The following is a 17,514-nucleotide window of genomic DNA, read 5'->3' as shown; positions in this document are numbered from 1 at the left end:
ACTCTGAACACTTTTCCACTGGCTCTAACCACAGCTATAGATTATTTACAACGAGAGTAGCTAAACGTAGGCTGGCAGGCTAGTGGACTTAACGGAGCACTCTGTACAGAGTTTTTACTCTGTACGTCGCCATTATCCTTCACACTTTTTGTTTCTGTTTCCCGTGGAGGGAACACGCCTGCGGGCATTTGCGGAGTCCGCGCAGAAACCTATTTGTTTCTAATTTTAAACTCCCATCCTCCTTTCTTTATCCTAACGTTTTTGAGCACCTGTCAGTCCTTGCTTGTGTCTTGGCCCATCTGCAGTTGCTACGCGCTATTTATCCTTTGAGGAGCAGAGTAACAACGACAACAGCAGCGAAAGCAACAGCGCCGAAGGCAAGAAAGACGAAAAGAAGGCTCGGTCCAGATGGAGTCGAAGCCAGCTATAACAACAAGTGATGACGCAGTCCGCTACCGCAGGTGAGCTTCCTTCGCGAGCCTACGCGGTGTCTAGAATCCTCGGCACAAAATGATTCATGGAAACACTGCCCGACGTTACCGCTGCCCCATTGCTAAGTGAAAGCGATAGGTACGCTGCAGCTGGCCTTTCCATCCCATGAGTGCAGCGCTTCCAGGTGCATTTAGGATGCATGAGGACAGGCGGAATATTCTTGAAAGCCCCCACTATTTGCCGTTATGTCCCTCATGGCCCGAGCTCATATTTCAAACGCTTTCTCCGTGGAGCAAGTGCATGCGGCATATTTCGGAAGCTACATTCCAAGTTCCTCATAGAGGAAGCGTTGCCAATAAGGGAGGCGAAGACTTTAGGTGCGCCGAGCCAGTGGGCTGGGAGTAGATACCCAGTTTGCTTACTTCCCAGCCCGATGTCTCCAGCGAGATAGCCACTGACCTAGCTTCTACCCGAGCTGTACAAGAAGGCCAGTACTGAACTCAAACGCACCGAGTTACCAAAGAGGAAGTAAAGAAAGTCTTAGGAGCAACGCAAAGGGGGAAAGCAGCTGGTGAGGATCAGGTAATAACAGATATCTTGAAGGACGGAGTGGAGATTGTGCTAGAAAAACTAGCCACCCTGTACACGCAATGTCATGATCTAGGCTGTATCAGGAGGTTGAGAGAACGCTAAAATTGTCTTAATACATAAGAAAGGGGACGCCAAGGACTTTAAAAATAGCATGCCGATCAGCTGACTGGCCGTTGCCTACAAGGTGATCGCAAATATAATCAGGACAACCTTAGACTTCACTAACCCAAATGATAAGGCAGGCTTTCGTAAAGGGTACTCCAAAAACATGCACTACAAAAAAGGCTATTCGCCATATAGCTGGAAAAGACTACTACACTCATACTGCGCCGCTTTTTCAGAATTTTAAAGTAATGTCAGTACAGTATCTCTACTCGTATAACTTAGCAATTCGCTACAAACCGCACATAACTACCTTTTGAGAGTACAATGCTTTCGATCGGCAATCTAACAACATTTACACGAACATATCCTTCGCGTTCTAACTGGGCATACCTTTCGTAAGAACGACGTTTGGCCAGCAAATGCTTGCATATAGTCTGTCCACTCTGTTAAACTATTCTCGCCAAAATAAGGTTAATATTGAAAATGTAAATAAGAAAAGAATACATTCATTCTTTCTCTCGCAAATGTAATTTTTCTGCTTTTCGTGAGGTGTGTTTCTCCTGTGTCTTTTGGATCTTTTGCGGGTTTGTTGCTGTGTACAATTGCTATTATTCCCTGATCATGTTTGTCATTCATATTGTGCCTTTACCTCTAACAACAAAAAGACTGAACTATGCGTAGTAGGAGTTGCAATGTCTGTAAATGTACGGGGGTGTACTGCCTAAATTGTATGTGCACCAAACGTTACTACCGACACCTCGCGGTTTTGCCATGTAATGGGGCCCGAGCGCCGTCAAATGAATTAACGTTCACTTTTTGTCTCGGGTCCCTCATTTCTTACTGAAGTGAAAATAAACTTCAAACTTCAAAATCTACTGTATTCACACTGCCACTCAAGTGATAGAGAAATACGCAGAATATAACCAGCCATTATATCTGGCCTTCAATGATTACGAGAAAGCATTTGACTCTGTGGAAACATCAGAAGTCATGCAGGCGTTGCGTAGTCAGGTGTAGAAGAGCCTTATTCGAAAATACTGGGAGATGCCTATAACCACTACACAGCTACCATATTCCTTCATATAATAAGTAATAAAATTCGAATACGGACGGGTGTCAGGCAGGGACACGCGATCTCGCCAACGCTATTCACCGCCTGTTTACAAGAGGTGTTCCGAGGCCTGGATTGGGAAGAGTTGGGCATAAGAGTTTATGGAGAACACCTAAGTCATTTACAATTCGCTGATGACATTGTCGTGCTAACTCACTCAGGAGATGAACTGCAAATCATGAATAATGAGTTAGACTGAAAAATTAGCATGCAGAAAACCAAAGTAATGTTCGATATTCTAGCAAGAGACAGCAGTTCACAATTGGCAACGAGGTGCTGGAAGTGGCAAAGGAATACGTCTATTTAGGGCAGGTACTGACCACTGATCCGGATAATAAGAGGGAAATAACTAGAAGAATAGGAATAGGAGGAGCGCATATGGCATGGCAGGTTCTCTCAGATCTTGAATGACAGTTTACCCTTATCCCTCAAGAGAAAAGTATACAACAGCTGTATCTTACCGGTACTCACCTATGGGGCACAAACGCAGAGGCTAACGGAAAGGGCTCAGCTTAAGTTAAGGACAACGCAGCGAGCTATGGAAATATTAATAGACCGGAAGCGGGCAGAGTGGGTGAGGGAACAAACGCGGGTTAATGACACCTTAGTCGAAATCAAGAGGAAGAAATGGGATTGGGCCGGGCATGCAATGCGAAGATAAGATAACCGCTCCTTAAGGGTAACGGAGTGGATTCCAAGAGAAGGCATGCGTATCAGGGGGCGGCAGAAAGTTAGGTGTGCGAATGAGATTAAAAAGTCTGTTGGCATATTGTGGGCGCAGCTGCAAAGAACGGGGTTAATTGGAGATATATTGGAGAGGCAATTGCCCTGCAATGGGCGTAGTCAGGATGACGGTGATGATGATGATTATGATTATGTACCCAAATATAGCCACGTCATTTTATTTTGGCCTCAGGTTTGTTGCAAACTTTTGTGGAAAAAAAAAGCGCAAAAGTATGCCCACACTCGATCATGCATATTGAATTAATAGTGACACCGTGAATGTAATTTAACTTCTTTCTTTTTCACAGAAACGTGTCACGTACGTTAAAGATTGATTACTTCTTTTCTCATACCCACGGACCGAATTTCATTCGCAGAATCGCCACAGGCAGTTCTATGTGTTCCTCGTATTTTGAACTTCTGCTGCGGTTCTGGCGACGAGTGAAAACAAGCTAAGAGTCGGCGTTTCCACCTGCAAGTGGCAGTATCTTCAAGGAGCGTTCAGAAAGATTAAAAACTTGATATTCACCAGAAATGCCAATGTGGCGAACCCCTTCGCGATAAAACTTAAGTCGTCTATTCCAACGAGATCGCAAACACCTGCACATGCTGGACCTTTCATTCTCGAAAAATATCTCAATATGTGAAAAAACGAAACGGCAGCTCCCACTGCGTGGCTGCTCAAGCTAATAGAAGCTTCTTGATCCATATCATTTTTTTCTCCAAAGCACTGAAGAGGCATTACGAAGCCGCTTTCTGGGGAGGCAGAGAGATGTAAATGGCCACAAAAGTAATAAGTTGCTAACACTTAGAAAACTAAACCTTTGCACGCAATCGAACTCAATGCCATGAGGCTGCACGCCAGCTAAGAGAAACACTTTAGGGAGGGCTACGGATTAATTTGGATCGCATGAGGAAGATATATTGACGTCGCACGGAACGCAGGTTTTTCCTAATTCAGCTTCAGTGAAATGCGGCCAGGATTCAATCCCGAGACCGTAGACTCTGCAGCTAGTAATGTGTCCGACATGGTAACTAGCGCTACAGGCACGGACACAGAAAGAAATGACTGGACACACGCTAAGGACACACGCTAGACGCTACGTGGCAGGACTACCATGTGTCCTGTCGCATCTTTCTGTGTCCGTGCCTGTAGCGCTAGTTACCATGTCGGAATCCATAAACCAACTAGCCCAATTTATACCACTAGCTGGTAAGGTTCATGGATTGTCTGGAAATTTGGAGTCCAAGATCACCATCACGTGACATAGAGTAAAAAAAGAAGTGTGTTACAACACGCCATTAAAATGGTAAGGAAAACAACAACTGAAGCGAACCGCGGTGACTAAGCCCGAAGACGGTCGACATCTCGGAGCTGCACATGGGTTAATACCGAGCGGCAGTGAACAAGGAACCGATGAAGGGTTCCAAAAGGTCGATTATTTTCATACTTGGTCAGTGACCATCATTCATCTCTTCTTACGCCTTACCAGGCAAAATGTCGTCAAACCCCTGGTTACAAAAGCAACAGCTAACAACAACTCGCACGAAAACGATCTATGGTCCTCATCCATTCAGGCATGCGCTAATAAAATGTGGCTAAAATGGGTGAATAAAAAATGCCCCAATATGGAAGTTGCAAGTAGCCAAAATCCAACGATATATGAGACAGATACTGCGCCATTTCCTGTCCCCAAAAACCAATTATTATTATTATTAAGCAGCCAAAAAGCAGCCTGAGCGGCAACCCAGAATCTTAGTCGCCAAGCGCTAGAGAAAGTAGCTAATTTGGCTCAAAGTAGCCAGCAGCCGTAACCCTCGATATGGTCATTGGCGGCGAGCCTGGATTTCTTTACAGCATTATGAGCCGTACTAACCAGGAGACACCTGTACGAGTTTTCGCGGTCGTTATAACGGCTTAGGCGTCCTTCCAGAAAACGGCTAGCCCAAGCAGCAAGCCTCGAGCGAGCTCTTAATGGAAGCGTCCAGCAGGGAGGACAAACGTATTGTCGCAGTCTTTATTGTGTGACTTTTTGTTTCCAAACACAAGGACACCTCAGAGCTTGTTTCTTCCCATGCTATAACAGAACAACGTGTCCATTTTTCAGTAGGTGTCGTAGTGCCGCTTGAAGCGCCTCTGCATTCTGTCGACGGACTCGAAGCGTCCTCAAACTACGCAGGACGCATTCATAAGTGCTTGATATATCAGAACATTGTAATTATTCCGGCCCGTGGAATCTGATGGCTGGGGTATATCTAGTCTCTCGATGTGCTATCCGCAGGCATGTGGCGCAACGAGGAGTGGTGGATGATTGGGGAACTGAACTTTCCAGCGTTTCCTTGACGTTTCCGCCATGTATGTCAACCACTGATCGGTCATGGAAACATAACAGGATAACAGTCATTTATGTATCAAATCCACACCCTGCTTTATCAGGCGCGCCGCAGTAGGAGGCACAAGAGTGCATATACCCCCCCCCCCCCCCCGGTGCTAACTGCTTGTTTTAATATCTAAGCACGTGTGAATTTATCCATCTGACATCCATCAAAATACTTCCACCACTGCCGGAATTGAACTTGTGACCTTGGTGTCAGGAGGCAATCGCCATACCCACCCAGTCACCGTGATGCTGGAAAATAGTACTACAGTATACAAACTGCAAATTAATGTCACAAGGCAAACCATAGTACCTCGAGTATTTCTTCAATTTACGTCTTGTAAATATTAACTTTATTGCTTCTATTCCCGGCATTACCAGAAAATACCTGATACTTTGGTAATCCGTGCTAGCGTCTTTCGTTTGTTGCATTGAGAGTAATGTGATTTTTACTTTTATTTCTCGCAATGAAGTTATGACAGTTTTCAGCAGTTGATTAATTGGTTAATGGGGTTTAACGTCCCAAAGCGACTCAGGCTGTGGGGAAGGCCGTAGAGGGCTGCAAATACTTTCGACCAATGAGCGTTTTTTAACGTGCACTGACACCGCAGTACACAGGCTTCTAGCATTTCGTCTCCGGGACATTTCGTCTCCGGGTCACAAGCCGAGCACCATAGCCACTGTGGTGGCACTTTTCAGAGGTGTCCACATCCATAATTGTGTTCGTTTCTCTATTATAAAGCTTGTGGGTCAGCGTTTTGCTGGTGTGATCCTTCTCTTGCTCCTGTGTTTCGGTCTTAAAAGGCGTGTAGTACACCCTAATCAAAACGAAATGAGAAGCTCCTAAGAAGTGCCCATGGCCCTGTCTTTCCTCCACCGCAAAGGAGACGACGCTACCCGGTGCCCTCCCCGAAGCTGCAGACCAGAGGTCGCTACCTGGTAGTCGCTTTCATATCCGTCTCCGTGTTGGTGGTCTTCTTCTCATCCAGTGTCTTCCTCATCGGACTCGGCGACTACGTCAACAGTGAGTCGGATGTGTTATGCCTTGTGGTACCTGCAGTCAACGGCCGCTCTGCGCAGCGCCAATATTGGAAAGCAAAATTACGTTTCCAGACGCGCTGGTTCTAAATGCGGTGAGTGGCCATGCTGGCTTTCCTGGGAGCACGGAAAGCGAAAACAAGTGACTCATAGGTTCCTGATCCCAAGGGCAAAGTGTCAGCCATACATACAAACGGGCAAATGAAGCGAAAGTAAAGTCCTTCTTTTCTATGCTTTTGCTTTTTTCTTGAAGCTGTTTTCATGCCATCTTGCTAATATTCGTTTCGATTAACACAAAGCGGCGAGGAATAGGCAGCGCTCCTCGGGGTGCAAAATATCGTTTCAATTAATCACTTCCCAAAACTTTGCAGGGCGTCGAAATCGAGATAACCCCACTTCGTAACGCCCCAGATACTATAGCTTTCAGCAAGCCATAAATCACCGTTGCAGTCCACAATGAAGTGGTTGCTTCCAAGACATGATGTGCGCGCTGAAGTAGCTCGCCATACATGCACGCGCGTTGAAGCTTCCATTACAAATTGCAGTATAGTATTGAACACTTGCAGTTGGCAGGTGCTGTGACAGAGCCACAGTGTGCACGTGTTTTGTGCATGTAGTAGCTGAGCGTCACTTGTTCCAGCTCCGACAGCTCTTTTCCGACCCTGACCATTTGCGTTGCTGCCTGTACTCAAGTCATTGACCTCTCTGGACATCGTGCCACGTTATCGCTTTGCCTTCTTCATTCTAAGATTATTCTCTGCGTCAACGATAAACAAAAAAGATGCCCAATATGCAGTCCGCGGAAGCGAAGGCAGGCTGCGGAATTTGAACCTCTTTGCTTCACTACTGGCGTGTACAAATACAGGTATTGCGTAGTTTTATTCCTTGACGGCACTTCAGGCAGTGCGACGTGGCAACATCCGGGCATTCGGCACATGTGGCCACCAATCCATTCTCTGTGCAGGGCGGGAGAGGCTCGTCGCGCTGTCTCTCCGGGCTGCTCGCGGTGAGTGTCTCTGCCTGCTTGGCTCACGTGCATTGATGAAATTGAATGCGCACGAATATCCTGCTGATGCACTGGTTCATCTCATGAAGGCATGAGGATTCATGAAATCGGCCGTCCACTTCCGGAAAGCATTCGCATCATGGATAAGCACTAGACACGAAACCACGCATGGGGCCACCTGTCTGCTGCAGAACGGCGATAAATGATAACCATGGGCGACCGCTGAGAATAGTCACCGCAATGGCTGCAACAGCACAAAGACGAAAACCTGGGAGTGTTGAACGAACTAAACTAGTTCGGGAACGCGGGCGTGCGAAGCCCGCGGCAGAGCGTTGTACAAGACTTGTAAAAAACTCTGACAAATATGCTGTGTTTGTGTTGGAGGGACACGCCGAAACAAACGAGAGCGGTGGGATATGGGAGTATGTCTTACACACTGTCAGGGACTTAATGACAGCCATTACCTGATATAAACCTATTATCGGTTACTAAAAACGTCCTGATATCTCATTTTATCGCTGCGCACGAAGCTCTTGTGTCGGTCACGAGAATTCCGAAGAAGTTTGCGGCTAAAGTCGAGCACTCTCTCAGGTACCTCCCGACGAGGCACATGCTGAACTCCGAAGCGCTGTCTGAGGGCACACCAGCTGGTCATTCCTTTATCGTCATTCGCTTCATAGCACCGAATCTGTATTCATGCTATCGATTGTGCGAACCCATTCGCCCAGTGTTTCACGACGCTACAGACATGAGGAGATAACATGCTTTGAGCCTTGTATTAAATTTCAGAACCCCAGTTTTCGTGAATAAATCGTGAATAAATCATGAATAAATTCGAACAAGAGCGACCACTGATTGCGTAGAGCCGTGGGGGTTTCGAAGTGAAATCAATTCTGGCTTTTAGACCCAATATTCTTCTAAAAACGGTGCACCACTGTCATATTAACCTCCAACTGCAAGGAAGTTGTTATACATATGCACTGTTATTATGGAGCTTTGCACGAGTGTTTCCGTAAAAATTTCGTGCCGATGTGTAGAATACTTTTGCAGATCAAATGTCACGCGACAGATTATTAACAGATGCGAGATTTTAACGAATTCATACAAGATACGATTTAAATATCACATTAAAAATTAGGCCAAAGCTTTGGAAATATCATTACAGTTCTAGTTTCTATGAGCGGTGGCAGGCTCAGAAACATCCACGCTTAGATGAGCATTTGGTGAGAAGAAAGTTGATACTTGAAGGGAAATATCTTAAATGCACTTCATAAAAAAAAAATTAGCTGCGGTTCAACTACTGCTGACGTTAGAGGGCGAAAGCTGTGGTGTATCGGGTAAGTAGATGCGGCTTAGCCTTTGAGTTGCGCTCCGCACACTGGATAGTCAACGCGCCCACCCCGCCAGGTCTCGGTTAAATTAATGGTTGATCGCGAGAGGTTGGTGACCCAATAAACGCTGCGGCCTATTGCTGCAGTGCCACGTGTCTGCCACGCCGTTGTCAGCGCTAATGCATGCAGCCCACATCTCTCTCTCTCCCCACCGCCACGTACCTCAAATCGCGATTGAGGCGTCCATTTACACAGGGAGCCAGTTATACGCCTTCCTTTCCTCAAAATCATCGGAGTCTAGAACATTGTCAAGGCTAACACCAATGAACACAAATAACGCTGACGGTCTATAGCTTCAGTGCCGCGTTTCTGCTACAAAGTTGTGAATGCCAACGCATGCAGCGCACACCTGTCACTATACCGCCACGTAGCTCAAATTGCGACCGAGGGCGCCAAATTGCGAGTTGTGCGCCTTTCCTTTGCTTTCACGGAAAATTGAAGATTTGTTGTTAAAATTGGTTATGAAGAAAGGAAATTGCACAGTAACTGTCTCACATATATCAGCGGACACCCGAATCAGTATTGATGCAAGGAAATGGCGTAGTAATTGTCTCATATTCATCGGTGGACACCCCAACCGCGCCACAAGGGGTTTCACCTCTCGCTCACTTGGTCAAAACCGCAAACATGACGAAGATTGCTTGGAGGTTGTACTCCGAAAAATTTTTGAGAGAGCCCTCGACCTCCTAATCTACACTTCCAACGCACAACTCGCGTTGCGGGTGGTGAACACCTATCGGGAACTTCTCGAGGCGCATCTCGTTAACCAATACACGCGTCTCGCTAAGACCGTGTCCGGTCGCCGCCTCTTGGGCCGGTTATATAACAAACATGACCAACATACGATGGAACGGGTTCGAGTGCTCGAACTGTGGAGACGCGCCCTCTACGTTCGTCCTCTTCCGACTAAGATGAACAAGGAGGACCATAATGGACGGCGCCAGGCGCGGGCGGATGCCCTGCACCGCCACTCTGGCTCAAAGAAATACGTCTTCTAGGTAGGTAGGTAGGTAAAAACTTTATCGATGGACCAAGTAATGGGAGGCGTTAGTGGAGGTTTGGTTTCCTTGGTTCTTAATCTCGGTTGGCGGCCATCAGTCCATCACTTCTGGCGACCTTCTCTGCCCATTCCACCAGCCTCTTCTGTGAGGCCGGCTCTCCCAACCTTCTAGGTCTGTGAGGTTCCAGCGAGATGGTGGTTGGAGTTCTCGGCACAATAAGAGTATGTGTTGGGCTGGGCTATGTAGGCTTTCACCGGGTACATCGTGTCTCCGACGAGTAGGGAGGTGATCTGCACGTAGCGCGCCGCTCGCTCTTCCGAGGGCATACTCACGGCGAACGAGTTGTTGCGGGTATTTATACAGATGATGTCATGTTGACATACCGCTTCCACGGGGAGTTTCAATATGGCGCACAGAAGGGAGAGGATGAAGCCCCCGTTGTGCTTGCGAAGGTCTAGGCCTCCGTTGGGTCGGAAAATAGCTTTCAGCTCTAGGGTTGGTGATTTCGGTAGCGGAGCCTGGCGCTTGAGTTAGGTAGAGTGGGCGAAGACGACTTGCCTTTTTGGGGCTAGGCCGGTGTGGACAGGCCGGCCGGGGCAATGACTTGGGTAGCGAGCACGTGGCAGAGACGGCTTGCTTGGACGAGAACGAAGTTGGGTGCGCTAGCTTGCGGGCCGTAAATGCCCAGGTCCATCTCGGATCGGTAGCAAACTCTTCGGGCGTGATGTCTTCCCCTTCGACTTGGTAAGCCATGCTGCTGCAGGCAGGCTCGGCGTCGAGAGAGGCCATGGCAGTGCACGAGTAGGGAGGTTAGGCCTGGGCTAGGAGAACTGCGATATTTGGAGGTAGCCCCAGCACCCTAGTAAAGGACAAGTTTAGGATTTGTGTGTGTCCTGAGAGCATTGTATATAACTGTGCTAGTGCTGATGAGCATGCATCTTCTTGATTGACAAATGAGATATAATTGCCCTCTTCGAATGGCGTCTTGTGTGCAGAAAACATGGGTTATCAAGCTGAGTTTAGTTGCAGAGATTTTTAGTCGGGTACAACTTTAAAAAGCAGCAGTTGGCAATTATTGGCTGTGGCCCGCGGCGTCCTGTATCCTCCGAAGGCCAATCGCAACAGTAAACGAAATAAGCTTTTCAATGTTTGACTATATCAGAAAAGCAAGCAGCATCAAATTTTTTTAACCTGCTGTTTCGTCTCGTGATTAGGTTGTTGCCTAGGTAACAAGAAAAACTTTGAAGGACTACTTTTTGTGACAGAAGAATTCTGCGCGGAGGTCACTGCATACTGAGTTAACTTGTATCCGACTATAGAGCCCGTGTTGTTATGTGCAGGAAACCTCGATGACGGCTTGGATGTCGTCGTCTGCCGAAATCCCGACTGCCGAGCTGAAGGTACGCCCAATATCCTGGACGCCATGAGCGTAACATCGCAGAAGCACTCAGTGTCACCTCCACTTAAGATGTGGACAAGGCTAGGAGTTAACGGCAAACTCATTGTCCGTATGTTGCTTGAATTTCGTAAATTTAGGGAACTTTGCTCACTCTCTCTTTACCCTTTCCACAACATGCTCCAGGATGGATGTCACTAGAGAATGCTGTTTTTACTGTGCAAGTTCATTTCTTTAAAAGGACTTCTCTCGTAGGCAGAACGCTATGGCTCGTTCCGCATACTTGCGCCTAACTCTGCGTGCCCTGCACATAATCCATCTTCATATTTGTGAAGCATCCGAGCGAGTACAAGTTCAGTTCGTTGAGGATTTTCCGTAAGGAGTTTTGTAGCATTTGAGATGAGCCACTCTCCGAAAACTCACTTGGTGACACAGTCTCGTCTTGTCTGAAAAAAAAAAAAAGTTTTTTTTTTTTTCATTACTGCCACGGTCGACGCGTCCAACGCCTTGCCTTTCTCTTTCTGATGGCCTTCGCTCTGCCCTCTTCTATTAGGAGGCACAAGACGAGGGAAAACTCAGCCCGCTTTCAACCTTCTTCACACAGCGTGGGGAGGGAAGCGTTCATGAGCGAGCGTTGTAGCGCCATGCTTCTACAAGCACTGTGCGCTAAAGACCGGTGCACGTGGTTTTCATTGAAAATTAATTATCCTAAATCAAGTATTAAGGAAACAAAGCTTTTATTTATTGCAGCCGTTGCTCTCCTGTACCGGCCGTATGGCTAATACGATTGTTTACTGATTGTCTCGGGTTCTGGTTCAACGGCTGAAAGAAAAAAAATCGACGATTTTAATAGAAGGCATATTACAGGGCTGGGCGGGGGGGGGGGGGGGGGGGGGCCATTTTAGGCTTCTTGTCAGCAAGTTTTGAAGCGAAATAAGTCGCAAACAGTTTCCGCCGCACTTTGTACCCTTGCAATAAATGAAAGAAATTCATCGACCCCACCAATTCTTAGTTTATGATATATTAAAGAAAAATACGCAGGTGACTTTGGCCAGCCGAGTAATACGATGTGGCAGTATGAAAAGTGCGCGTTTTGAGCCCATTTTTCAATACTCATCTGTCATCTCGGGTAACGGGCGCCAGCGGCCAGCTGGCCAAGGAGAATAGTGTCCTCCATCACGTGCCTTGACGCATTAAAAAAAGCCACAGAAATGCGCCTTTGTAGCCATTTTGGACAATGAATCATCCATCATCACTGCTACATCAGCACGCTCGTCGTCATCATCAGTGATGATCACGCGGGCGATGAGTGATACCCCCCTCACGTCCAGATCTGAGGCCACCGCATCACGTGACAAAACTTCATTCCTTCGAGCGCTGGCGTTGTGACGTAACACTCAGTCGTTCACAGGCTGCGCAGAGCAGTTTGTTTGCTCGGCCCGCACAAACGACCCCACTCCCCTCACTCCAAGGCGGCGCCTGAGCGGCATTTTTTCAACGCAAAAGCGCTACGTCACTAGCAAAGCTAAAAAAAAAAAACCCCGACGAATGTGCGAAGCCTGAACCTTTGACGGAGCGCCAGCGACGGAGGCCTTGCGAAGCTGCTCAGTCAACGTGCGGAACCCCCTTCCTCAACCCCCCCCCCCCCCCCACCTCCACTCTCCGCGCGCGGCTGCCGAGAGCGGTTGACGATAAGATCTCGCATGCCGCATGGTTTTCTGTGAGGCGATGTTGCCTCAAGTGCTTTCGCACGTCCTACACGCTTTAGCTGTGCTATTTTTTTCGCGTCAGGCAGGTTACGCAGCCTGTGGTCTGCATGCCCACGGCAGCGTTCCGTGGATTAACCAGCGGTTCGTATGTATGGTAACTCACCGTTTGATTCAGCGCCAGGTGAGGGAACGCCGTCGAACGGCGTCATCATGCACAATACTCCGCGGCGGGATCCTCCGTGTGAATACCGCTTGGCTTCAGCCACAGCCTCTGGGCTGCGGCGCATTTGTTTTGCCGCCCGTCCTCCTCTCCGTCTCCCCTCCATTTCGTTCGAAAGGAAATGCATTGTACAGCAAGACACATTCGGCGAGGTGTGGTGGGGAGGAATGGGAATAAATTTTTTTCTTTAGTGTTTCGTAAAGTGTCCTATCAGAAAGGCATTACTGTAGCTATGAAATATTCTGTGTTCAACTTCAAATAGTCTGAAATATTCTGTGTTCAAAAATTACAGGGGCTGAGGACTACAGCGCAGCTTGAAGGTCGTGATTTATGCAGAAGGATTGCACAAGCTTTCTATATACCCCGCCAGATGTGCAACAGGCACTAAGTCATACCTACTGGTGTTCATAAGCTTTCAGAAAATACGCTTTCTCGGCATCGCTTTTTACCAAGACTGAAAAACCAACTAGTAAACGCGGCAACTGACACAGACGGCATTTTTAGTAGGCTTCTCCCCGTTTCTCCTAAAGCTAATAGCAGAAAGTAGACTTACATCACAGCACATTTCCATTTATAAAGAAAAGAAAAAAACAAGAAGAATACTTGACACAATAGCCAAATCAAAAAGCAAAGCACAGTTTCAAACATCACACTTCAATTAATGGATGATATTATTTATTTACGAAATACTGCAGGTATACCATGCCCAAGCACTAGAATAGGCACTAACCGCCAGTCAAAAGTATACTGCCCAATGTGTTTGCTTGTGAGGTGTGTATGTCTCGCTATGCATCCCTATAACGACGTAACCTCTCGAAAAAGGAATGGCTTCGCGTCCTCAATCCTTCCAAGCTTTGAACTGTTAGATGTGCTTCGGAGCCCCACTAAACAGCTTATAAGCAAACCCCTTGGGCACTTTTGAAGGGGGCTGTACATCACATGTGCACGTACAATTACAAGTACAAGAGTCTACATAATCACAAGCAGGCTCTTTGCGTCTTGAATTAGGTGAGACGATGAGATACTGAATTGCGACAAGACTATCAGTGGCGCATAGCGATTTCAGCCACAAACCTGGCTGCCTGCGCTGATCCGCGGTTGTTGTCCGTACACGCAGAGGAGGCGCTGTCCCAGGACGTAGACGAGAAGGCGCCTGCCTGCGACGACTTCTACGCTCATGTGTGCGGCCGTTGGGTGCGCCGGAACCTGCCGTCGCGCCACCAGGCGGAGAACGCCCGCGTGGACGCCGTGAGGGCTCGATACGTGCGCCAGCTTTACGGTGGGCCTGACTCTGTTCCCTGCCCGCTTGCCCTGCATGCATGTGCATGCAGCTCCAATATAGAGGGAACGGTCAATTTTCTCACAAGGGCAATTCGGGCTGTTATTTATGCGCTGGAGTCGAAAATGCCTTCCGGCTTTTTACACCTTCAGGTGAAAAATACTTATACAGTAATAATAGAGTAATCATGATTACAGAGTAATGATTCCCGGGATGGGGAGCTCACGCTGTAGTCCCTTTGTTATCGGAACTACCTGTACCTGGAGCCCTCTTATTAAGGTGACAGCTGTGTAAAAAATCTTCTGCTGGGTTACTGCGTCAGCTGCGAGGTTCGCTACTGCATTTACATTCTTTACGATCAGAATGTAATTCACAATGGCCTAAGTCACAAAGAACGTGAGAGCCGTGGATTGGACAATCTCTTGTTTATACCTCAACCGCAAACCCAGATTTCCTCAGTCATACCCAAAACTCCCAATTTCGGGTCTTTTTTTTTTTTCCTGGAGCAGCTGGAAGACTCCGACAATTTGGAAAATGCGAGGCGATTTTGGTTCTTAGTATTCCCTGGCACTGCTTAGAAATTCCTTTCTCAGATTTTGCACTTGAAGTTCTCTGAAAAAGGGAAAATTTCCCGATTGAAACATCACTGGCAGACGTAGTCGCTTCCTGTCCTCGGCGGAAGGCGAGAACTGGGATAGTTCTATTGTGCTCTTCTTTTCCTTCTCTCACTTTTATGCTCATTTGCACTTCGAGCGCGATAGACCGTCTGCGCAGGAAATTTCAAGTGGACTAAAAGGTCTACTAATCTCCTCTCAGACGACTACAGAGCCATGGCAATCGACAGCGCCCTGCAGTCTGCCGAAGAAAAGGCTGCTGCCATGTTCACTGGCTGCATGGACAGGGGTAAGCTGACTCCTGATGCCCGCGCCAGTTCATGCCATGTGAGCAAAGTGTGCACTCCAAGGCTACAATCCGACTGTCTTTGGTGGGTAACCCCAGTGCCGAGCATGTTTCTCTGCTTTCACTGCGTCGCCTAATTGTCTTCCTACATTCTTTTCACCAGCGCACTTCTGATTTGATTTTGATTTGAAATACTGAAATTATAGCAAATAAAAATTTGCCATGAGATCGAGGCTAAAGGTGACGTAAAAGTCATCTGACTGGGCCTTCGGCACCATAGATTACATGTGCAACACAACTTGGCGTGCATGGAGCAAAACAGAACGGTCAGTCACTGGTCGCGGATAAAGTGCACATACAAACGCATAAAAAATACAACCCTTTACGTACATCAAATGAACAGTTAGAAGATCAGATAATGCGAGCACACAGCTGGAATAGGGCACAAATAATCATATGCGTTCCACAAAGTATAGTTTAGTTTTCTTTCCTGAAGGATGACAAGGCTGGTGATTGTTCAAGAAGATCAAATGAGGGTAATAGTTCAAAAGGTTCAGGATTTGTCAGTGAATTAACTGCTCACCATACCCGGTTCGTATACGAGGTTTTGTAAAGTTGACTTTTCTTAGGTTTCAGTTTGTGGTACTTTGGCGATATCGTTGTAAGATGCGGTTATCTCATTAAGACATCAAGTTGGGATGTCTGCAACTGTCACATCAATTAAGAAGTCATACAGCAGCAATTTTAGGGGAGTAACAACCACATGCGCAGGTACGACTTACAAATAAACAAATGTTTGTCGTTCCTTCCCTCTTGCATATAACAGCAACTGGGAAGACGTTTTTTGATAGATGCTGTATGCCATTTATGTTAAACGACATGCCTAAAGAACTAAGAACAACGCTTACATAATCTTTTGCCACAACTACGCAGCTGATAGACTGCTTAGACTCCAAGCAGTATTAATGAGTTCAGTAGTGTACCATCTGGAATAGTTTCATTTCACGGTGAAATGTTAATTACTGTATTTTGCTGCTTTCGACATTGCGCATTATACAGAAATGAGGCCATTTTGTTCAGCAGGAAAATTGACAATTCATAAACATTATCTTTTAGGCGAAAAAGGAAATGATTCATTTAAATATTGTTTTCGACTTCGTGCTAACCCGGCAGATGTACAAAGGTACCTTCTAAAATACGGCGCCAACAGTTTATTTAGTGCGCGTCATCGCTCTTGGCATAACAGCAGAGCACGAGGATTGATTTATTATGATGTCAAGACACAAAACGGTTACGGGCGTTAAGCAACGCAACGAGATTTATTAATGCGATAGCATTCAGTTTGTCGTCATGCCGTTTCCGGTTTCTCCACAACAAAATGTTCTGATTGGTCACTTGGGGTCAGGTGACCATTGTGGTGTCATCAAGCGTATGTGACTCCGATTGACGTATCAAAGAGCACCGAAAATATTTAAAATTTAATTTAAATTTAAATCTGCATTATTTTCCCTCCAACATTTATTGCCTTGACACCAATTTACTCAGACTACAATCAATTACTGCGGCATGATTGATATTTTCTTATGGGATGCTAATTTTCACGATTCGTATTGTAAAATTTTTTTTAAGTTGTCGCTAATTTTCCCACAGTTCGTCGGGGAGAGATGAGCAGCTGCACTGAACACTCTCTCAGTGTATGCGGTAAAGGGAGGTATGTACTATAATGTAACCTTGCTCACCAGCTCTTAGTTGCGCAATGGGGCAGTGATAGTTTCCGAGCCCTCTATGGAGCGCTTCGCTTTATTATTCGTCCGTGCTTTGTGTTGAAGCCTCCGAATTTTATGTAGTAGGAGGTAAGTTGCATCGCGATCCGACAGGAGGGGGATCCCCGTAGAGTGGTCACGTGATATTTCGCGGGGTGAGAACTGCCGTAAAAGACGGCGGTGATTCGGTTGTTTTACGGACATTACTACGCGCGATGATTCTCCGAAGCCAGTCTGCTGCCCTCTGTCACAAACGAAATACATCCGATAGTACAAGTGCTTGCCGTAAGGTTCAGGTTCTCAAAGCTGTACCATTGGTTTCAACTTCTTTTGGAAAAAAAAAATGAGGACTCCGCGCGATCTACGAATACGATTGAAAGGGCCGTGACGTAACTAGCACCGCATGACCGCCAGTGGGCCAATCATAGGGCAGCGCCAAGTTTGTAAATCTTAGCACCCTCAGAATTCGCA

At 46.8% G+C, this 17,514-nt stretch overlaps 1 protein-coding gene across 2 annotated transcripts in view; it reads left to right on the top strand.

Annotated features, from left to right (window-relative positions):
- The first annotated feature begins 317 nt into the window (after positions 1-317).
- The window catches only part of LOC144123057 (endothelin-converting enzyme 1-like), a 60,424-nt gene continuing 43,227 nt past the window's right edge, over positions 318-17,514 (top strand). The window contains exons 1-6 of one of the 2 annotated variants that reach the window (XM_077655972.1): positions 318-461; positions 6,225-6,364; positions 7,343-7,384; positions 11,117-11,176; positions 14,219-14,380; positions 15,197-15,283. In XM_077655972.1, coding sequence (XP_077512098.1) covers positions 409-461; positions 6,225-6,364; positions 7,343-7,384; positions 11,117-11,176; positions 14,219-14,380; positions 15,197-15,283 — 544 coding nt within the window. In that variant the 5' untranslated portion in view covers positions 318-408. Of the gene's footprint in view, positions 462-6,224; positions 6,365-7,342; positions 7,385-10,515; positions 10,521-11,116; positions 11,177-14,218; positions 14,381-15,196; positions 15,284-17,514 lie in introns of those variants that run through there. The other variant, XM_077655973.1, reaches the window with a different exon arrangement.

The sequence above is a fragment of the Amblyomma americanum genome, chromosome 3 (genome assembly GCF_052857255.1).
Source record: "Amblyomma americanum isolate KBUSLIRL-KWMA chromosome 3, ASM5285725v1, whole genome shotgun sequence".
Lineage (NCBI taxonomy): Eukaryota > Metazoa > Arthropoda > Arachnida > Ixodida > Ixodidae > Amblyomma > Amblyomma americanum.
This window is presented reverse-complemented; position numbering and strand designations above follow the sequence as displayed.